This window comes from Lepidochelys kempii, chromosome 3, assembly GCF_965140285.1.
Source record: "Lepidochelys kempii isolate rLepKem1 chromosome 3, rLepKem1.hap1, whole genome shotgun sequence".
NCBI classification, from domain to species: domain Eukaryota; kingdom Metazoa; phylum Chordata; order Testudines; family Cheloniidae; genus Lepidochelys; species Lepidochelys kempii.
The window spans coordinates 9,149,138-9,172,436 of NC_136382.1; the positions used below are offsets into that span (position 1 = coordinate 9,149,138).

General features: G+C 43.9%; 1 protein-coding gene across 5 annotated transcripts in view; it reads right to left on the reverse strand.

Moving 5' to 3' along the window:
• Positions 1-633: 633 nt before the first annotated feature.
• Positions 634-23,299, reverse strand: part of KIF13B (kinesin family member 13B) — a 206,194-nt gene continuing 183,528 nt past the window's right edge. For 4 of the 5 annotated variants that reach the window (XM_073335650.2, XM_073335648.2, XM_073335647.2 and 1 more), the window contains 3 exons: positions 11,158-11,220; positions 6,862-7,912; positions 634-3,107 (listed from right to left, as the gene is read on the reverse strand). In XM_073335650.2, the coding sequence (XP_073191751.1) occupies positions 2,818-3,107; positions 6,862-7,912; positions 11,158-11,220 (1,404 nt within the window). In that variant the 3' untranslated portion in view covers positions 634-2,817. The remainder of the gene's footprint in view (positions 3,108-6,861; positions 7,913-11,157; positions 11,221-23,299) is intronic. The other variant, XM_073335649.2, reaches the window with a different exon arrangement.

The window sequence follows — 23,299 nt, forward strand, 5'->3', positions numbered from 1 at the left end:
TTAGTTTTTGTAGTGACCCATCCACTCCCAGTCTTTATTCAGGCCTAATTTGATCATGTCCAGTTTGCAAATTAATTCCAGTTCTGCAGTTTCTCATGGGAGTCTGTTTTTGAAGTTTTTTTGTTGAAGAATTGCCACTTTTAAGTCTGTTATTGAGTGTCCAGGGAGATTGAAGTGTTCTCCGACTGGTTTTTGAACGTTATAATTCTTGACGTCTGATTTGTGTCCATTTATTCTTTTGCGTAGAGACTGTCTGGTCTGGCCAATGTACATGGCAGAGGGGCATTGCTGGCACATGATGGCATATATCACCGAAGTGCAAACTGGACACCATCAAATTAGGACAGAATAAAGACTGGAAGTGGATGGGTAATTACAAAAACTAATTTCCCCCTACTGTTACTCACAACTTCTTGTCAACTGTCTGAAATGGGCCACCCTGATTACATTGGCCTCATTACCACTACAAAAGTGATTTTTCCTCCCTTGGTATTCTACTGTTGAGAAGAGCCCACTTCCACTTTAATTGAATTATCTCGTTAGCACTGACCCCCCACTTGGTAAGGCAACTCCCATCTTTTCCTGTACTGTGTATATATACCTGCCTACTGTATTTTCCACTCCATGCATCTGATGAAGTGGGTTTTAGTCCACGAAAGCTTATGCCCAAATAAATTAAGTACTCCTCGTTGTTTTTATTGGTTAGTGTGTAGTATCTCATTGCAGAGTATTATAAAACTGCTTAATAAAATAAATTCTGTTGTTGCAGGTAGCATGTTTATGAAAAAGAATTATTCCTAAAATTAAATTCAGGATTTAGCTTCTCCAGTCTTTGTTGCTAATTTCCCCATGTTTTGAGGCTTGAAAGGAGAGAAATATAAAAAGCCTTCCAAGACTAGTATAGTGGGTGGCCAACCCCTCTCTGACAACCCGTGTTGCAGCTTTGTGCAGGGGAAGAGAAAAGTTGTACATTTACGAAAATCTTACAAACCTGCCTGTACATTTAAATTACTTTACAAAAACTTAGAAAAGAGCAGAACTATACAATGCTGATAGGAATGTACTAATGCTTGGCAGTATTTAGAATGCTGTATTCTGTCCCATTCCAAATTTTATTCCAACTACTGATTAGTTTCTATTTTAACTTTTACTCCTTCTGCATAAATTGATATTAATTACAGTCAATCAGCATAATTATCTCCTTCACTAAGCATCCCTACCTCCTTTAAAGTTTACTTTGATGACAATGTATCTTTCCCTTGGATACCTGAACCAGATGGCTAAGGCACTTAGACACACCTGTGCAGCATGGGCAGAGGATGGATACATATTAAGTTTTGACCATTAATTTAGCATCCTGAATGTTCCTCACATAGATTATAAACATCTACTGCTCAACATTTCTAGTCCCCCAATGTTTACTAACCAAGGTATAAGAAGCTCTGTATATACGGTACAATTAAGTCTTATTTTTTTCTTTACGTAATTTGTTAGAAAATATCTACATATGCCACAGGAAATTAAAAACTAGCGAAGGTCACCAAAGATAAAATCAAATTTAAAAACAACAAAAGCCAGGCCAGTTCTTCCACCCTCCAGAAAAATGTTAGTTTTGAGGAAGAATGTGCAATCCTTCCAATAAAGTGATTTTAGGAGCAATCTCAAGAGGGTTTTGCTGGCTAGGCAGGAGCCTTTCCAAAGGGGAGGCTATTCAGTATGACGCTAAATAGAGCGCCTATGTGCAATGGCAGGCAGTGGGCGATTGTGAAGCGCAAGTATTTAATATTTCTTAACACAATAAATAAAAATAAATACAACTGGATCATTTCAGTGTGGGAACAACAAGCCTTCACTTTATGAAATCTGGTAAAATGCAAATGCCAGTGAAGGTTGTGCATGATGCCACATCTCTCTTTGTGAGTACGTCACCAACAGACAGTACAGACAGAACTGGAAAAAGCTGTTATAAATTCTGTAGCACTTTAGAGACCGCTGATATCTTTGCAAAAATCCTGAAGACAAACTAAAGAAACAAGGAGAGCAATATTCCACAGTGTGTCCAGGGAGGAAAGGAAGGTGAACAGATTCTGTGTCCTGTTAAAATAATAACTATAATCTATTTAGTGGGTTAACTAAATTTGAATATGCCTTTAAAAAACAGTGATCAAAAGTCACTGATTGGGTGGAATCCCATTGATTTCAATAAGAGTAGAAAGACACAAACATTATTCAAGATAGGCACTCATTCCAGGTCATGTAACCAAGTTGATTATTTTTGTTCTGTTTCCTTCTAAATATAACAACTTCTTTCTTCTTTATAACTGTATCCATTTCTCATTATTGCCTGATACAGACACAGCTCATGCAAGGATGGAGCCTTGCATGCTGCATTTTGATGTTTACAGAATGGCCAACCATGTTTAAGGAAGTATAGATGTTGTGGGTTGGGAAAATTGGTCCAGTTAATTTTTCGCAGCTGCTGGAAACTCATAAAATACTTTGAACAACTGATCTGGCCGTTCATTCTGTGAATGACTTAAAAGCAGCACCATTAAACCCCCACCCACAACCTTCACTATTTGAAATAAGCCACACAATGAAGTGTCCCAATTTGTGTCAGGAGCCTAAACACACCGATCCATCACCATGACAAGGCAAAGATTTAACATATCAGCAACAAAAGTAGAGGAAAAACCCCTCCTTTAGTGTTTGCCAGAGCTAAGTTTACCAGGTTGGTTTAATGTTGCAAGCACATCCACTTTGGCAACAGCTTCACAAGCGATTTTCGAATCAGCTTGTGGGGTCTGTACGCCTCTTTCAGTTAGCCCAAGATTTCCTATTCTCCGCATTCTTCTGGATCTTCTCGGGTCGGAGAGCAGATCCTTCCATTTTGGCAAGGGCTGTCAGTGATGTCAGGTTGGAAGCTGAGCCTGAGAAATTGTTGTTCTTCCGGTTCTCGGGTGTAGCTCCCCCTTGCAACCTAAGCCCAGCGCTCCGCCGTCTTGCTGCTCCAGTGGCTTTTTTCACTCTGTTTGGTTTCACGAGGAGCCCATAGCCTGGGTTGCATTTGAAGTACTGCCTTCCCCCAATGGAGCCATCATTCTTACCTTTAACAAGAAAAAGAAAGATGCTACAAAAGGAATTTTGCCCTTGTGGATATATTTACTTATGACCACTCCTCATTTTAAAGAATCACTGGAGTCATCTGTATGTCATTGTAGCAGTGATCAGAAAGGATTCCATAAATTGACCTTCAGTCCATGGGACACCCGATAAAACCGAGTTATGAGCCAACACACAAAACTCATGAAATCAGGTAGAAATGAATGCCGGGTGTCAATTTTCTGGAGATAATCAGTATGAAACTGAATGGGCCCATTAGCCTTTTTCTACCTTCCACCATCTATTGAAAGGAATTCTTTAAACTTACCAGATGTTTAAATATTCTGTGCAGAAGCACAATCATAATCCAGTGACAAATAAAACAGATCTGGGAGGAGGAAAAAAACTTTGTGTTGTGGCCTGATTTTCAGGATAGACGGAAGTCAAAGGGAGCTGTAGGTACCCTACCTTAGCACCTCTAAACATCAGGCGATTTCATTTTATTATTGCTGGTGCCATATCCACCCTCTCCATTTCAATCTGTCCACTACACAGATCACTGCAATGTAGCTCCAAAATGCTCTGTTCTAGAAACCTGGACAAATCACTATTATCTTTGTAAACCCATAGGTTCCATTTGCCAAGAACTATCATTGATCATCAGAAGCATCCTTACATAGCACATGCTTCACCCTTTTGTCTTGACAGTTTCCCCTCATCCTAAGCACTCTAGTGCCAGACCACTTTGCCACTGGTGGGTACCTGTGCTGTGGGTGCTGAAATCCCTTGAAGTGGAGGATATAGCATTCTGCTCAATCCACGGTTTACTGTGACAAGATACGAACCTCTGTTTCTATTTCTTAAATTAAATTTTATAACAGAGAGGTGAATCTACTTTAGAAATAAACTATACTCCAACAGATGGGAGACATGAGATGAAATTTCCCCCACATACAGGGGATAGGGCAATCTAAACAATCTTCTCCCCTGACAGTCAGGCAGACAATCACCAGCCATGTGTGAATGTACAAGAGCTTCAAGAAGATGAGAGACTGATTGGGAGCAGGGGAAATAAGTTAACTCCCTAGCATTTGGTATTGAAGCTGGAAAAAAAAATTTATAAACAGGGGCACATGGACTCTCATAACTGACAGAAGTCAGAACCATAGATTGCTCTCTGGGACATGTAAGCTGTGTGTCTCTTTTCTGTAAAACTTAAGCCGAGAATGCCTTATCTAATTTAGTTTTTACCAAGCATGAATCCAGGTATGTTGAGACAAATATTTTATTTGAAATCCTCTTCTTTTTAAGTAAGCATTGTTTTATTGAAAGACCTGCTGTGTGTCTTGTGAGACGAGAGAGGGTAGCGTCACCCAGTCTCCTCTCATAGGAGAAAGGCACCAAGGTGGTAACCACATGGGGGATAAAGTTCTGGAACCTAGATACTCCACTCTTCCTGGACAAAGGCATGGTCAGGGTCCACAATTCCCATGACTGGCAAAAGATGGAAGTGGGTAATTTGCAAGGAGAGATCAAACAGGACAGAGGTGGAGGTGGCCTACTGGTAACACCAATTCTGCACGTTTATTTGTATGTTTACAATCTATAGAAAGAGCACCCATGCGGTGCCCTTAGTAAACTTCAAAAAATTAGACTAAACAAACATGGTGGTCAAGTTAACCCAATGACAATAAATATTGACCCCTTTTAATACCTAGATAGACTGGATCAGCATCACTCACCCTAGTCAACATCCATCTCCTCTTGGGCAAAGGGAAACAGGTGCACCTTGAAGGCTAATAATGGAACTGTTATGGAGTGGAGAAGGAAGCAAATTCTAAACGTTTGGGGCCTTGGCGTAGAATTCCCCTATCTTGCCATTCCCCTATCTTGTATCTTTATCTCATTTTTTTCAGACCGCTCACGCTGGGGCCACCATTTCTCTGTTCCACATCCTCAACACACTGAGAACTGCTTGAGACCTACAAATATTAACAGGCCTCCAGCAGGAGCAGCATCTTTTCTTCTTCACAGAGAAGCTTGCATCACCAGCAGCATCTCTGGAGGTCAGACATTGTTACTCCCGACTGACCGGCACTTGTACAGATTGGAAATTGAACACCCCTCTTCTTCCCCCATTAAATGATCGAGTCTACTCCCTGGTCCTCGGTGCATGATTACTCCATGCTTTTTATATAATTGTGTGCTTTTGTGGTCCAGTTTTAAACAGCTTGAGAGAGATTATCCAGTTTAATGTACATCTCATCTTCTATTTAGTCCAAATTTTTCTTTGCTCATTTGCATCCCATGATTCCTGTTTCACCCACTCTGGGCCTCCCTAGAAAATTCTTCTTTCCTTGGGGTTTATAAGTTTATATACTTGTAGATTGTTAGTATTGGGCTTTGCAGGCGAAGGTGAGGATTAGCAGTTTTAATGATTCATCAGGACACAAGAAACCAATAAATTATTGAGGAGCGGTGTTAGGATATCGATATTCAGGCCTGTCTACAAAGGCCTGTACTTTAAGAATTTAGGTGTATTCTTATCACTTGGCTAATTATAGAGGTATAAAAGAAAGAATCAAAACCACTGTCTGCCAGCGTAAGGGCCTTCTCTTACTGTGACAGTCTGAGGCCCTGTTCTTAGGCTAAGGCCTTTGGCTAAGCAGCAGAGGCAGCCATAAGCTGGGAAGCGACTGGTCACATCCTCACATTCCAAACTAGTCACATTGAAATAAGGTGCTATTGGGCTGTCAGGCACTATCAGGATAGGATTGTATTCCCATCACCTCCAGAGAAAGGGAAATGCCTAGAAAATGTAAAAGGAAACTTAGTTTGATAGCATCCTGTCTGGCAAGAACTCACTTATCAATAGCTGGGATGTGAAATCCTCACTTCTGTATTGTCTTGTCATTATAGTTCCCACTTTGCTATTGTTTGTCTGTATAATCTCTGTCTGGTTCTGTGATTGTTCCTGTCTGCTGTATAATTAATTTTGCTGGGTGTAAACTAATTAAGGTGGTGGGATATAATTGGTTACATAATCATGTTACAATATGTTAGGATTAGTTAGTTAAATTTCAGGAAAATGATTGGTTAAGGTATAGCAAAGCAGAACTCAAGTTTTACTATATAGTCTGCAGTCAATCAGGAAATAGGGGCGTGGGCATGTGGGTGAGGGAGATGGGAACAGGGAATGGGGGTAAGAAAATTGGAATCATGTTTTGCTAAAGGGGGAAATGGGAACAGGGAATGGGAGTAAGGAAGTTGGAATCATGTTTGGCTAAGGGTAGGAATGGGAACAGGGACACAGGCATAAGGCTCTGTGGTGTCAGAGCTGGGAAGGATACTAAGAAAGGAAACTGGAATCATGCTTGCTGGAAGTTCACCCCAATAAACATTGAATTGTTTGCACCTTTGGACTTCGGGTATTGTTGCTCTCTGTTCATGCGAGGAGGACCAGGGAAGTAAGTGGGTGAAGGAATAAGCCCCCTACCAAGCGGGACTATGTGGTGAGAGCAGAGACAGTCTACATTGGCGGGGCACTCTGGGCAAACACATGTTAGTTAGGGACAGACTGAGGGAGGTTCCAGTAATCAAGGTAAGACTGTTTTCTTGAACATCTAATCTACATAGCCTAAAACATTTTCCCTGATCATGAGTCCACCCAGGTGTCGTACGTAATCTGCCTGTTATGAATGGATATCAAGAGCTGTTTAGTATTTATCACATTGCAACCTGCCACAAAGCATATCTTACCTGAAGGCAAATCAAGTTCCACACCAACCCATGTTCCCTCTTGAAAGTCAGTTGGGCCAACATATCTAATTGTGCCTGTCTTATTTATGCCGACAATGACATATTCTCCCTCTTTTAGCCATTCTGGGATTTCATTGGCATCTTCAGAATCAGAAGCCGCTTCCAGTTTTTCATCAGCTGTCTCCTCACCATTATGGCTCAACCCTTGTGCAGTCACCTGGTTCTTTTCTCTCTCCTTCTCTTCCTCTGTGCTTGAAGGGCACCCAGAATCTCCCCCCAGCATACATGTAAAAGACTTGAGCTCAGATGTCCTGACTTTTTGGATTTTGAATGGAGAGGCTGTAGTGCTGGGCTGGGACAAGAGGTCAGGCTGAAGCTGTGATTTGGAAGCTTTCGATTCTGAAGCAGCAGCGGACTTTGTGTGGTCCTTTTTCCTGGCAGCTTGTCCCACTGACTCTCCAGTTGTTGAAGCCATTAACTGTTTTGTCAGCAGCTCCTTCTTTGGGATGGAGGTAGAAACGTAGCTTTTCGCATCAATGGCTATAGAGGCAACATCTAGTTCTTCGCTCTGAGTCACAGGGGAGACAAAGGACTTGGACTTTAGATGCTCATTACCATTCACATCGCTGCTGTCCTTAGGTCTCACATGGGCAGCGCTGAGGTCAGAAGCAGCTAGATTATCTCTTTTAACAGCAGGGTAGCCCTCTGAAGTGCACTCTGTCTGCATTGAAATTTTAGTAGCAGAAGTTATCTGAACAGCTGGGGTAGGTGGGGAGATGTCGCTCACTGTAGACGTTTGACTACCTGTCTGAACAATCGCTTCGTTCCCTGCAGCAAGTGCTTCAGACAGTGTCGCTGTTGAAACACTGTGAGAAAAGTAACCACTTGAGGCTTCACTCAGGGGACTTGGAGGCCCCTCTTGAGAGTCCTGTGCCTGAATGTCTGCGGTATGCTGCTGTGAAGGCACTTTGGGCATCTTTTCTTGGTTCTTTTCTGCCTCTGTAGATTGCCTGGCCATTTCAAATGGTTCTTTCCCCGCTTCTTGGTTAATCTGAAAAGATGACAAGTATGGGGTTATGGTATTCAAAACATCTGGGCTGATAATGCTGACATATGGCCTTCTGGAACTATCTAAACCTCAGGTTTATCCAAATCCCTGCACATTTGCAGAGCTGGCCAGGTGCTTGTTGATTTATAGCCAGTTTTACAAACCTGGTGGAATTATCAGTGCATTTCTTCCATTAATAAAAAAATAGCGTCCAGCAAAGAAAATATATTCCCCAATATTTATTGAAAGATTATTTATATCACAGGAATGGTCATTTGCCTTTTGAATGTCAAGATTTGAAATATGAAACAGCCATGATCTATAAGTCTCTTACAGTTATTTGGCTTAACTCAGGATTGATAAATCATGCATTTTTAAGTAAACTGTCATTTATATCCCCGTTTCCAAATGCCATTCCCCTCTCAATTCTGCCACCGCCACATACTTTCAGAGTATGAAATTAACTGCACCACTGAGATTAACAGCCCATTTTAGTGACGTATTTCTTGGCTGTACAGTTTACGATATATGATGGATCAATAACTTTTGCCAACAAATGTACTCTAAAAGATTAGGATGTCTTTAAATTTTTTTTTTTTTTGGGGGGGGGGAGGGGTGCGGCATGAAGAAGGCAAACTTGTACATATTCTATTTACTAACTCACCGGTGTTTATTTTTGTTTTCTGTTCTAAATTAGTATCCACTGGAGTGGAAAGTTACCTTGAGTTTTCAGATTTAGATAGACAAAGTGGGTGATGCAATATCTTTTATTAGACCAACTTCTGTGGGTGAGAGACAAGCTCTGGAGCCAAAAAAGCTCTTCTTCAGGTCTGGGACAGGTACCCCCAGCATCGCAGCAAAATACAAAGTGAAACACATTGTTTAGCATAAGTAGTTAGCACATGTTGTAAGGGACTATTCAAGGTACAGTGGCCCATTAATACCTCTGCAGTCACAGGACAAAAAGAGGGTTACTGGATTACAGATTTTTCTAATAAGCCATAAATACAGTGTCTGTGTTCAGTCCATGATTTGTACTATCTAGCAGAGTAATGAAGCTCCTCTTTTGAAAGTGTTGTGCAGGTTTCCTTTCAGGATGAGGGCTGATAGATTACTCTATAGCTGACCTAAGTGTTCACCACAGGTGATATGTTGTTTTTGCCTTTTATCATTTTCCATTTCATTCAAGAGCATAGTGATTGTCTAGTTTCACCCACATAGTTGCTTTGGGGCATTTAGTGGACTGGATAAGGTATACCACATGTTGTGATGGGCATGATCCATCAATCATCCATCAAGGTGTGCCATAGGGAAAGGGGGTTCTGACAAAAGATGAGATATATGCCATATGCTGCCTGAGCATAACAGCTAGGTCTCTGTGAGCAATTTTTTTTTTCCAAAGTGCAAGCCAAGATTTTTAAAAAATTCCTTTCATAATCTAGAGGCCTATGATGTTGTCTCACCCACCTTTTTTCTTTTTATTTCTTTTCAAGATATTTTCTAGTGCTTTGCCCAATCTAGTTTTAAATGTCCCAAGTGATGGGACTTTCACTCTCCCTTGAGGAGGCTGTTCTAACAGAAACATAAGTGGCATTTAGAGAAAGCAGAATTTGATTGAATTACTGGTGCTTCAGACTCAAAGGCTAGCCTTCTACTGCTGAGTGAAATGTACTACAGAAAAGTTTCTGAAAACGTTATGGTCAATTAAAATATATTTTTAGTTCTTTTATGGGGAAGGGTGCTGTACATGTAGATGCTCTATCCTTTTCTTGGGTTTTCCCTTTTATATAAGCTTTAACACACATTTTATTAAGACAATATAAGCACAATAGGAGAAAACTGATTTGCTACTCATAAGGTTGAAATTCTGCTGAACTGTGGGAGATCATAAGAGTGTTTTCTCTGCAGGTTAGTGCTAGTCTTTTTCATGTTGATTTCATGAATTAGAATGAAATGTAAAACTGAGAATCAAGCTGAACGCTCAGAATAAGAGATACATTCGGTTTATAGAAAGCACCCCAGCCCAGCAATTTGCCTTTCAAAGCAGCAGGCAGCTAAACTTTAGATACTTACCTGCTAATGCAATCATATGATTATATGGTGACCAAACATCCTGATTTTATCAGGACAATCCTGATTTAGGGGACGTGTCCCACATCCTGACCTTCCATTGGTCGGGACGCCCTTTGTCCCGATATCGGGACGCTCTGGACCGCAGCTGTGGCATCACAGCTGTGCCACCGCTGCTCACCGCTTCCTGGGGCAGCTCCCGGTGCCCGCCCGCCACCAGGAGCACCGTGTGCTGCAGGGGCGGGGCTTGCAGGTGCCGGGAGTGGGCAGAGAGCCCTCTGTGCCTCCCCCCTCCCGGACCCTAGGAGAAAGAGGGACCTGCCAGATGCTTCCGGGGACGGGAGCCGCCCCAGGTAAGCACCGCCAGGACTCCCCACCTGGGAGGGTATGATGGGGAGTGTCTGGGGGGTGCTGGGCTGTGAGGGTGTGGAGGGCACTGGGCAGTGGGGGAAGTTTGTGTGTTTTGGGGTGCTAGGCAGTGGGGGCCTGTTGGGGGGTGCTGGGCAGTGGGGGAGATCTGTGTGTGTCAGGGCACTGGGGGTCTGTGTGGGGCATTGTGTAGTTGTGGTGGTGGGGCTGTGGGGAAGGGCACTGGGAGGGAGGAAGGAAGGGAGGGGAATGTGTGCATTGGGAAACTAGCGAGTGGGGGGTTCTGTGTGGGGTGCTGGGCAGGGTGTGTGTGTGCACAGCACTGTGCATTTGTGGTGGAAGGGTTGTAGGAGGGCTCTGGGCATAGTGGATCCGGGGGGCGCTGGGCAAGGGAGCTGTGTGGCACAGCATGGGCCCACCCCCAACAAGAAGGGGCATGCTGGTAGCACAGGGCCAGGCGGACTAGTGTGCCTCTGGCTCCGGTCGGGGCTGGGCACCTGTGTCTGTCTCTCCCCCCCAAAACATTGCTCGCCCAATGTGTCCTGATATTTCACTCTTGCGATCTGGTCACCCTATATGATTAGCAAGGCTTTCAAATATAAAAGTGTAACAAGCAATATAAGAGGAGAATTTAGCGGGACATAAAAAACCATTCCAACCTACATTACAGTTAATTATCTAAGTGAAGTAACAATAAAAATGGAAGAGGTTTGAAGTAACGATGCCAGCAGTAGCCTTTGCATACAGCACTGCTGCTGTTTCCATTAGTTTCCAGCCGTAGGATATTGTGGACCATATAGCGTGCCTACCTGTTTTAACTTTGAGGCATGGGCATCAATGCTGGCAGACTGAACCATAATTCGTGGGACAGGCTGCAGGGGTGAAAAAAAAACCCAGCATTATTCACTTAAAGGATTAAATATTGCTGAACTGGTTTAATTAAAGAGGAAACCTTTAAAATATGTATTTAAAATTCTGGAATAACAAATAGTCTTTAGTGACAGACAAACTGAGCTTTGTTTTTGTTTTTTTTAAATTGGACTCTGAAGACCCACACTATACCATGAGGGGACAAACGAATGTTGTCTTAACCCAGGTAATGAGAACGTCCCTGCATTTCCACACACATGCAACAGCGAGAACTACACAGGGCAAGGTTTTAAAGTGTAAATAAAAAAGATTTTTGTGGTTTGGCCACTAAACAGCTGTTTCTCTGCCAGACTGACCATTGAACATCTCAAGGTAGGAAGTAAAAGGCAGAGGAGTTGCCTATGCTACTTCAGCTGACATCACTGAACAAGCAGACAGATTTGCTATTAGAAACGGCTGAAATTCAATAGAGATTTCAACCTACCTACTCCCCTGCCAAAATGTTCTCCCCGTCTACAACATGAGTCTTACAAGATTTTCAACACTACGTGCTCTATCTCAGTCCGTAAGAAACTACATACCCAGCAGTTCCTTTTGAAAAGAGGCACCACAGCTTACAACATGCAGGATGCTAAACTGAAAAATATGTGCAAAGTGGGTGAGGTTATATCTTTTATTGGACCAACTTCTGTTGGGTGGAGAGAGAGAGAGAGAGAGAGAGAGAGAAGCTTTCGAGCTTACACAGAGCTCTCCTTCAGGTCTGGGAAACTAACAAAATGTCACTGCTAAATATGAGATTTGAACAGATTGTTTAGCACAAGTAGTTAACACATATTTCAAGGGTCCATTCAAGGTGAAGTAGCCTGTTAACATCCCTCCAGTCATAGGGAGGAAAGGAGGGTGGGAGGAGCCAGTTGAAGGGGGTTGTTAATGGGTTACAGATTGTTGTAATAAGCCATAAATCCAGTATCTCTGTTCAGTCCATGATTTGTACTGTCCAGCAGAGTAATGAATTGAAGCTCCCAAGCTCATCTTTTGAAAGTGTTGCACAGGACTCATAGGGTCAGATACAGAGAAATCACTCTGTGAAAAGCATTCACCTACAGGTGATGTGGTGTTTTTCTTATTTTCCTGTGAGTTCATTCGAGAGCGTAGTGATTGTTTGTTTTCCCCCACATAGCTGCTATTGGGGGCATTTTGTGCACTGGATGAGGTACACCACGTGCAGGATACATGGATCTTGAAACATGTATTCTGGGGGGTGTTGGTCATTGTAGCAGTGGAAATAAGTCTGCAGGTTTTGCATCTGTTGTTCTATCAGGGTCTGGTGCTGCTTTGACTTGGTGTGTCCTGGTCCGTGGGGAGCTTGCTTCTGATGATGAGCTTGGAGAGGTTGGGGGGTCGTTTGAAGGCCAGAAGAGGCTCAGGAAAGATTTCAGGATGGGGTCCCCACTGAGTGTGGTTTGTAGTAGTTTGATGATATGGGTTCCAGGGTGGGGTGGTAGGTGACAACTAGAGGTTCGTAGTCAGAGGGGATTTTATTTCTGTATTGAAGCAGGTTCTCCTGGGGTATTGGGTGGCCTGCACCTCATCCAGTGCTCTAAAAGCCCCAATAGCATTGTCCTACATGATAAGAATATAATGAGAACAGCTGGAAGGGAGAAATGCTTGGAACACCTTCCTTAGAACTGGGAGGTCCAGAATGTTGATGTGCATCCTGGATTCCTGTGGGGTCTATGTTCAACTGCCCTGTGGTTTCCTATGTGCGCTCTTCCACTGTTCCAGGGACGAGTCAGTGATGATCATTCTGTCCGGGGAGGATGGGAGAAAGGGGATTCCCACACAGACTTGTCGTGGGTCCATCTACCACTGGAGGGATGAGTACCTCGGGGGGAAACGGTCAGCATAAGGTTCATGGCATGTCGCATGAGTGAGTAAACCCTCTGAAGCCACATCTGGAGGCAGCGAAGGTGAAGGTGATGAGGCATGTGCATGAGGCCATGTGGCCAAGGAGGGATAGGCAAATCCTGGCTGGGACAGAAGGACTGTTGGCTATGCAGGCAACGAGTTCCTGCAGAGTCTAGAATCTGTCCCTTGGTAGGTAAGTGTGTGCTGTGACTGAGTTGATGGAGGCCCCTAAAGTCCAGGGACTTTGACATTTATGCTGACTCCAAGGGAGGATCAGAGTCTGAGCAACATAGAGGTCGAGATCTGGGTTTCGTCTCTGGATTGCACTGCTACGAGCTAGTTGTCAAGACATGGGAATACAAAGATCCCATAATGCCTCAGATGGGTCATCATAACAGTGAAAAGTTTGGTGAATGGTAAGTCCAAATGGCAGGACCCTGTACTGAAAATGCTAAGGGCCTACTGTGAACCTCAGGAACCATCTGTGGGTCAGATCAACGTCTATGTGAAAACAAGTGTTCCGCATATCGAAAGCCGTAAACCCCATGCCTTCTTCTGATGACAGAATGATGGCTGCTAAGGTGACCATATGAAACTTGGATTTGAAGATGAACCAATTGAGACAACGGAGATCCAGGATTGCTTTCTATCCACCCTTCTTTTTGGTATTAGGAAGTAAGTTGAATAGAACCCCATTCCTTGATAATCCGGAGGAACCTGCTCTATCTCCCCTCTTTGTAGAAAGGAGTTTACCTTTAAGGTGAGGATGCTGTTGTCAGAGTGGTCCTTGAGGAGGGAACTGGACCCGATCTTGTTGTGGCAGTTTTTCAGCAAAGTCCTCCAGTTTGCTGTAGTTCAGGAAGTTGTATTTGGCAAGCAATGCTTGATAATTCAAAATCCTGAACTGGAGGTAAGCTGAGGAGAAGACTTTGTATTCCAGAAGGTCCAATCAGCTGGAGTGGAGCGTGGGTACTGCTGTTTGGACCGATCCGTCGCAACCTGTACCACAAGGGAACTGGGGTGGGGAGTGAAAAAAGAAACTCAGACCCCTTAGCTGGTACATAGTATTTCTTTTCTGCCCCTTTGGGGGTAGGTGTGCATGTGGCCGGAGCATGCCAAACTGTTTGAGCTGGTTGGAGGACGGCATTGTTGACTGGCAGAGCAACCTAGTACCGATGAGTGAGGGATGCACAGGAGTTGATGTTGTGTGTCTTGTACCTCCTCCAGGGGGATGTGAAGTTCACCCACCACCCTCCGCAGGAGATCTTGGAACTGCTGAAAGTCATCTGGGGTGAGAGGGAAGCGAAAGTGTCTGCAACATCTGGTGCAGACGACAAAAAACAGTCCTGCTTCAGCTGTGCTGCTGGAACCGGACTCAGTGGTTCCTCCTCCGTGATTGGCTTGGAGTGTCTTCTTGAGGGCACTCTAGACAGGGAGACAGAAGTCTCCCTCATGGAACGGGTGAGTTCTGAGGGTGGGTACTGGGGCCAGAGTCCAGAAAAGAGGCCAGCATGACAGATCCGGAGGGTGCTGCGTCAGGCCCCAGGGCATAGGAAATCAGCAGCTCCTCTGTGGTTGGAGAGGAGGATATTGCCACAATGTAGACCACTTCTTCGGGTACTCATAGTGGCAGTAAGGGATGGGTAGCCCCTGCACTTCATCCGAATCCCCCGAGTACAAAAATTCAGACACTGGTTCCATCGGCAGTACTGTTGAAGCCAGTGGAAGCATGTAGACCAGGGGTGGGCAAACTACGGCCTGGGGGCTGCATCCGACGTATCAGACATTTTAATCTGGACCTTGAGCACCCGCCGGGGAGTGAGGTCCAGGGCTTGCCCTGCTCCGGTGCTCCAGCCAGGGAGAGGGGTTGGGGGTTTGCCCTGCTCTGCTCATGCCATGGCTCTGTTCAGCTCCCAGAAGCACTGGCATATCCCCGCTCCTGCTCCTACATGTAGGGGCAGCCAGGGGGCTCTGCATGCTGCCCCTGCCCCAAGCGCCACCCCTGCAGCTCCCATTGGCTTGGAACCAAGGGCAATGGGAGCTGCAGGGACGGTGCAGCGTGCACAGCCGCCTGGCCGTGCCTCCATGTAGGAGCCGGGGGGGGTGAGGGGGGAGAACATGCCGCTGCTTCCAGGAGCTCCTTGAGGTAAGCACTGCCCAGAGCCTGCACCCCGACCCCCCTCATGTGCCTCAACCCACAACCCCAGCCCTGATCTCTCCTCCCACCCTCAGAACCTCTCGGTCCCAGACTGGAGCTCCCTCCTGCACCCCCAACCCCTTATACACAGCCCCACCCCCTTGCCCCAGCCTGGAGCCCCTTCCTGCACCCTGAATTCCTCATTTCTGACCTCAGCCCCCAATTTCTTGAGCATTCATGTCCCGCCATACAATTTCCATACCCAGATGTGGCCCTCGGGCCAAAAAGTTTGCCCACCCCAATGTAGACCATTGGAGGACATGGTGAAGGGTGTTTTGACTGCAGCATGTCCTGGGTGGGAGATCTGGCCTCCCTAGAGGTGGATGGTAGCAGAAGGCATGGAGATCTTGGCTCTACCACAGCAGTTCCTGGGGCTCTGGAGCCCTTCCCGATTTCCCTGGCGTTAATGGTACTCTTTCTATAGTGGGAATTGGCACCAGAGTGGTGGACTTTCCTGGGGTGGGCGGATCCCATACCTTAAGGGTGGGCCTACATTGACGGTGTGTTGGGCTCGTTACCTGGTGCTGATAGATCTGCTGGTTTGTGCAGATTCTTGTCGTATTTATGCATCTTGGAGTGCGCTGCTTCCCCATGGCTGGTGCTTGCGGAGGAAGCATCCCATTTCTTTGGTTTGGAGGAAGACTTACTGCCATGTTTACATGCCTGCTTCCTTACCTCCAGACTAGGCCCCGACATGGGGTCCATAGTGTTGGCACTGACAGAGCCAGACTCAGTCTCCATAGCCAGCAGCGTTAATCCTGGCTGTTATCAGGTGATGTATGGGGGAGTTCCCAGCCTGGGTCCAAATGAGGTCTTATGGCGACTTCCATGAGATGCTTCTTGAGGCGGAGAGCCTGCCCATCTCAGGTATGGCTCGGGAAGGATTGGCTGATACTTCACCTGGATGAAATGTGAGCTTCTCCCAAGCAGCATTGATGTTTATCGCTGACCAAAGAAGAACACGGGCAGGAGGCAGAGATTTTAAAGCCTAGGGTCTTTGGCATAGTCCAGTAACCGTGTGTGTGTGTTGGGTGTTTACCCGGAAACAGATCCCCCAAAGTCCTAATTCTACTCCAAATAACTATTAAAACAGTAAAACAGCATAGCACTAGTAAAATTATATACAACTAAACTCTCTTTAAAAGGTGCGTCACACACAAGAGAACATTGATGGTCCGGGTCAGGACCATGCGTCGATTAGAAGGAACTGGTGACATGGTTGGTCCACCCCGCCCTTTCTCACCTTGGATGAAACCATAAGGCAAAGCAAGGGCACGTGTGCGGACTAATGGACACTGCTACTTGAAAAATCTCCAGCTTTGAACGCATGGTGCAATGTGTAAACCCTCAGTGGAATACAATAGGGATCATCACTCGAAGAAGTGTGAACTACTCCCATTCATCTCTATGAAGTAATGATTATTTAATTGTTGTCATTGTTAAATATTTCACTTCTGATCAAAGCACATTAAAAAGGAAAGGGACTATCTTTAAATTATGCATAAGATCTGCACCTTTTATGGTGAGCAATGGCTAATTTTGGTGTCATAAATAAGGTGGCATTTAGGAGAGTATCACCTCTCCACCCACCAACCTGATCCCTGGAACTAAAAGGCCAAGGAGTAAATCCCAGGAAGGCGTCTGAGCCTCACCAAGGAGGACCCAATCCGGCAGAGCCCAGCAGGGCACCTAACCTTCTCCACCCCCAAACAAGCTTGGTCTCCTCTACAGCAGCAGGGCCTGGTCTGTTCTGATTGGTGTGAGGCCAGGTAGCCCCTCCCTGGCTTTAATGGCAACTGCTCCTCCCTCTGCTGGAGACTGTTTGCATCTGAACCTCTCTGAGGGGAAACCAAGACTGGGGAACCCATCAAAAGATTAGTAATCATATGTAACATCTCTACTCCTTACAATCTACTATGAGTGGCATCTGAAGCAGGAGCAGCTAGGGAGAATGACATTATTTTTCCCTCGTCATTCCTGGCTCAACCTTTCAAGTATTTACTAGAGCATAGTCCTTACCACCAAGAGTTATAATTATAAGTCTACACAAGTATTGTTAGTGATTTAGGGTCTTGGAGAGGCAGCGTGTTCCAACAGACAGAGCATGTCATTTAGACTTAGGCACTCCATTCTCAACTCTGGCAGTGACACCATGTGTCACAACCTCTGCCTCAGTTTCCCCATCTGTAAAATACAGATGTTACAATATCCTCGTTTGGAAAGTGCTTTGAGATCTATGGATAAAAAAATGCTATAGAAGTGATCAAAATGATCTTAAATAGTTTTCTTATTTTGACATTTTTCAGTTCTTTTATTTTTAGCATAGCAGCCGTGTTAGTCTGTATCCGCAAAAAGAAAAAGGAGTACTTGTGGCACCTTAAAGACTAACAAATTTATTGAGCATAAGCTTTCGTGAGCTACAGCTCACTTCATCGGATGCATTCAGTGGAAAATACAGTGGGGAGATTTATATATACAGAGAACATGAAACAATGGGTGTTACAATACACACTGTAATGAGGGTGATCAGGTAAGGTGAGCTATTGTCAGCAGGAGAGCTGGGGGGAGGGTGGGGAACCTTTTGTAGTGATAATCAAGGTGGGTCATTTTCAGCAGCTGACAAGAACGTCTGAGGAACACTGGGGGGAGGGCGGGGGGAGAGATAAATATGGGGAAATAGTTTTACTTTGTGTAATGACCTATCCACTCTCAGTCTTTATTCAAGCCTAAGTTAACTGTATCCAGTTTGCAAATTAATTCCAATTCAGCAGTCTCTCGCTGGAGTGTGTTTTTGAAGTTTTTTTGTTGAAGAATTGCCACTTTTAGGTCTGTAATTGAGTGACCAAAGAGATTGAACTGTTCTCCGACTGGTTTTTGAATGTTATAATTCTTGACGTCTGATTTGTGTCCATTTATTCTTTTACGTAGAGACTGTCCAGTTTGGCCAATGTACATGGCAGAGGGGCATTGCTGGCACATGATGGCATAGATCACATTGGTAGATGTGCAGCTGACTGAGCCTCTGACAGAGTGCTTCCGCCAACGTGCACGGGCTGAAATTGTGGAAAAGCAGCATCACTTGCCCCATAACCTTAGCCGTGCAGAACACAATGCCATCAACAGCCTCAGAAACAACTCTGACATCTTAATCAAAAAGGCTGACAAAGGAGGTGCTGTCGTCATCATGAATAGGTCGGAATATGAACAAGAGGCTGCTAGGCAGCTCTCCAACACCACTTTCTACAAGCCATTACCCTCTGATCCCACTGAGGGCTACCAAAAGAAACTACACCATTTGCTCAAGAAACTCCCTGAAAAAGTACAAGAACAAATCTGCACAGACACACCCCTGGAACCCCAACCAGGGGTATTCTATCTGCTACCCAAGATCCATAAACCTGGAAATCCTGGACACCCCATCATCTCAGGCATTGGCATCCTGACAGCAGGATTGTCTGGCTATGTAGACTCCCTCCTCAGGCCCTACGCTACCAGCACTCCCAGCTATCTTCGAGACACCATTGACTTCCTGAGGAAACTACAATCCATCGGTGATCTTCCTAAAAACACCATCCTGGCCACTATGGATGTAGAAGCCCTCTACAACAACATTCCACACAAAGATGGACGACAAGCCGTCATGAACATGACGCCGTCCCCGATAATGTCACGGCAAACCTGGTGGCTGAACTTTGTGACTTTGTCCTCACCCATAACTATTTCACATTTGGGGGACAATGTATACCTTCAAATCAGTGGCACTGCTATGGGTACCCGCATGGCCCCACAGTATGCCAACATTTTTATGGCTGACTTAGAACAACGCTTCCTCAGCTCTCGTCCCCTAACGCCCCTACTCTACTTGCACTACATTGATGACATCTTCATCATCTGGACCCATGGAAAAGAAGCCCTTGAGGAATTCCACCACGATTTCGACAATTTCCATCCCACCATCAACCTCAGCCTGGACCAGTCCACACAAGAGATCCACTTCCCGGACACTACGGTGCTAATAAGCGATGGTCACATAAACACCACCCTAAACCGGAAACCTACTGACTGCTATGCCTACCTACATGCCTCCAGCTTTCATCCAGACCACACCACATGATCCATCGTCTACAGCCAAGCTCTACGATACAACCACATTTGCTCCAACCCCTCAGACAGAGACAAACACCTACAAGATCTCTATCAAGCATTCTTACAACTACAATACCCACCTGCGGAAGTGAAGAAACAGATTGACAGAGCCAGAAGAGTACCCAGAAGTCACCTACTACAGGACAGGACCAACAAAGACAATAACAGCCATCACCTTCAGCCACCAACTAAAACCTCTCCAACGTATCATCAAGGATCTATAACCTATCCTGAAGGATGACCCATCACTCTCACAGATCTTGGGAGACAGGCCAGTCCTTGCTTACAGACAGCCCCCCAACCTGAAGCAAATGCTCACCAGCAATCACACACCACACAACAGAACACAAGAACCTATCCTTGCAACAAAGCCCGTTGCCAACTGTGTCCACATATCTATTCAGGGGACACCATCATAGGGCCCAATGACATCAGCCACGCTATGAGAGGCTCGTTCACCTGCACATCTACCAACGTGATATATGCCATCATGTGCCAGCAAAGCCCCTCTGCCATGTACAATGGCCAAACTGGACAGTCTCTACGTAAAAGAATAAATGGACAAAAATTAGATGTCAAGAATTATAACATTCAAAAACCAGTTGGAGAACACTTCATCTCTTTGGTCACTCGATTACAGACCTAAAATTGGCAATTCTTCAACAAAAAACTTCAAAAACAGACTCCAACGAGAGACTGCTGAATTGAAATTAATTTGCAAACTGGATACAATTAACTTAGGCTTGAATAAAGACTGGGAGTGGACGGGTCATTACACAAAGTAAAACTATTTCCCCATATTTATCTCTCCTCCCCCCCAACCCCCCGCCACACTGTCCCTCACACGTTCTTGTCAACTGCTGGAAATGGCCCACCTTGATTATCACTACAAAAGGTGTTCTCTCCCCCACCCCCCCCGCTCTCCTGCAGGTAATAGCTCACCTTACCTGACCACTCATTACAGTGTGTATGGTAACACCCATTGTTTCATGTTCTCTGTGTATATAAATCTCCCCACTGTATTTTTCACTGAATGCATCCGATGAAGTGAGCTGTAGCTCACAAAAGCTTACGCTCAAATAAATCTGTTAGTCTCTAAGGTGCCACAAGTACTCCTTTTCTTTTTATTTTTAGCATTATTCACCTGGCCTTCAAAAAAATAGAAAACCCCACACTTTCCTGTATTTTATCAAAAACCTTCAGTCTTTACAGCATGTAAATCCATAAAATTTAAAAGCCCTGTTGATATCAAACAAAAGAAATACAACAGTTTTATCATTCCTCATCAACTGCTAAAATACCATTCTCCTCCTGAAAGTATGACACACACAAAAACTCTTAAGATACCTTTGCCAGACAACTTTTTTTTAAAGTATGGAGCAAAAAAGCAATTATCAAAAGTGGCACTTAACCAACTTTGCTGTTGGTAGGAAACGGATTGGTAAGATACTTTTTACTCTCATCGGGTAGTAAAGGTATTAAAACAAATATTTGTTATGAACCGTAGTCAAGTTAGTTGGGGGGAAATGATAAGTATTAATGCAATTTGTTATAACAACTTGTGTTTATGAGAAGACATGCACTGGATGAAATATAGGTCTCTGCATCCAGAGCCACATTCCGTATTCAAATGCTTGAGAAGAGTTCCCACTAAAGTAAACAGTGGCTGCACATACATTTGAGAGTCAGAATATGGCCCTTGGTCTATTCATTCAGGCCTCCCATAGAGATAATTTCTGGCATATGATCTACAATGAATTGACAAACCTTGACCGAAAGAGAATGTCAAAGAACCCAGTTTGGTAATAGCTACCCAGTAAGAGTTGCTAAACACAATTTGTTTTAGATTTTATAAAAAAGAGTTATTCATGTTAAAAATATAAATAATTGTGTAGGACATTTGGAGACTTCACAACTGTGTAGCCAATCACTATATTGTGACCTAGAAAAGTCTACTATACGTGTCCTGTTAAATAGTTCTCTAGTTCAGAAATTTAAAAATCATATGAATTCTAATTAAGAGACTTACAGTGATAAAAAGAAATATTAAGTCACTTCTTTAAAAAGTTGCTTGAAAGGAGATAGGATGGCTTGGGGGACTGGTAATGAAAAACAGAGCTTTTCAACTCTAGGTCACTGGATTAAATCCTAAAATGCTTAGTTTTAAGCATGTGATTAGTCCCACTGAAGTTAAAGTTAAGCACACAAGTAGACCTGTTAAACACATACTTATATGCTTCGCTGGAGTGCTCCAGATCTTACTATTAATCTGGGGCTTGATTCTGCAAGGTTTGTAGACCTATGTGAAATGAGTTGGACTGAGAATACCAGATCCCAGTAGGCAGGTGATCATATCACAAAAACCTCCACCATAATAGGCACTTGTTTGCCCATTCACTGTATCAAAAGAGAGGGCAAGGACTGATTGGGCCAGGGATCCTAGAATTACCCTCCAATTTAGAAGTTGTCCCTTGAGGTCATGGTTAAAGCACACTAGCAGGGCATTAATCAGGGAGTTTCCACTGCTGTTGCCCATGCTGCGCCTTCTCTGAAGATGGGGATGGACTTCAGCTGCAAGGATTGTCAGTCTGACAGCACTACAGTCAAACAGCCATTTCAAAAAAGCTGCTGAAAAATTCTTTACTTGGGTATAACATCCAATAATAATTTCATTAAATGTAAATTTGTCAGTTTGAGAACCTAAGATTTACTTTCATGAGCTACACACACATTGTATTTAGTGCAAAATTAAATATATATTGTTGCTTGTTCAGTTAATTTATTTCATTCCTAATTCCAAGCAGAAAGATTAAAAGGTTAATTTGTAACAAGATTTTTAAAAATTTCAGATTTTCTGAGTTTCACTAGTTTGCTTTAAAAATTAGCTTTACATAATCATTCTCATTACAACTGTATTTAAAAGGATGATATGGGAAGCTGAATTTGGCAAGAAACTGATGCCTTAACAACTCAGTCAACAAGAATTAGATGCATATTAGCTCAGTTGGCCATGAAGGATCTGTTGAGCCACGCTGATTAAAGCACACAAATGATTATTCAAACCTTTAAAAAAGCCTTTTAGACATATGTTTAAAAAAAGGATTTTATGATCCCAAATTATTTATATTTGATTAGGGGACAGAAGTCCTTTCAATCATGCTAAGAATCATGCACATCTATGGCACTACATAAATAATTGTATGTATGCCAAAGAAAGCCGTTTGCTTATCTGGGTGGGTTTCATTATTTTCTACATTAGTTACTAAACCTGTGTCAGAAGGTCAAAGACAACAATTTTGTTAGCTGCCCTCTTCTCCCGTGCCATATCGCTGCATTTCTGGAACACAACCAGACAGCAATGAATTATGACATTAGAATACAGAAACTCAGACAAGAGATTCTTCTGTAAGGGAGCTGTGACACAAAAATACGTTTCATTTCAGCAATATGCTAACAAAATCTATTCACCTAGGCACTCAGATACTTCTGTGGCTCCCCTCATATTAGTATCTGGAGAGGGAAAAAATGAATCTTCAGAAATATTTTAAAACCGTTGAATAAGTTCACACCAGCCTGAGGAGTCTGCTTTTGCCACTGCAATGACTCTGAAAAGGTATGGACTGCACTTTGATATGTACATTGTAAATACCAACACACAGTGATATCTTAAAATGCCACTACATGAGCAGTTCAGACAGACCAAAATGGTCACAATGTGAAGAATAAATTTGTCTTGCTCAGACTATGGAATCAACAATATGCTAATAAAGAAATAAAGCTTCAACTACACGCACCTAATATAATTAAGCAAATATATAGCTAGAAACTAG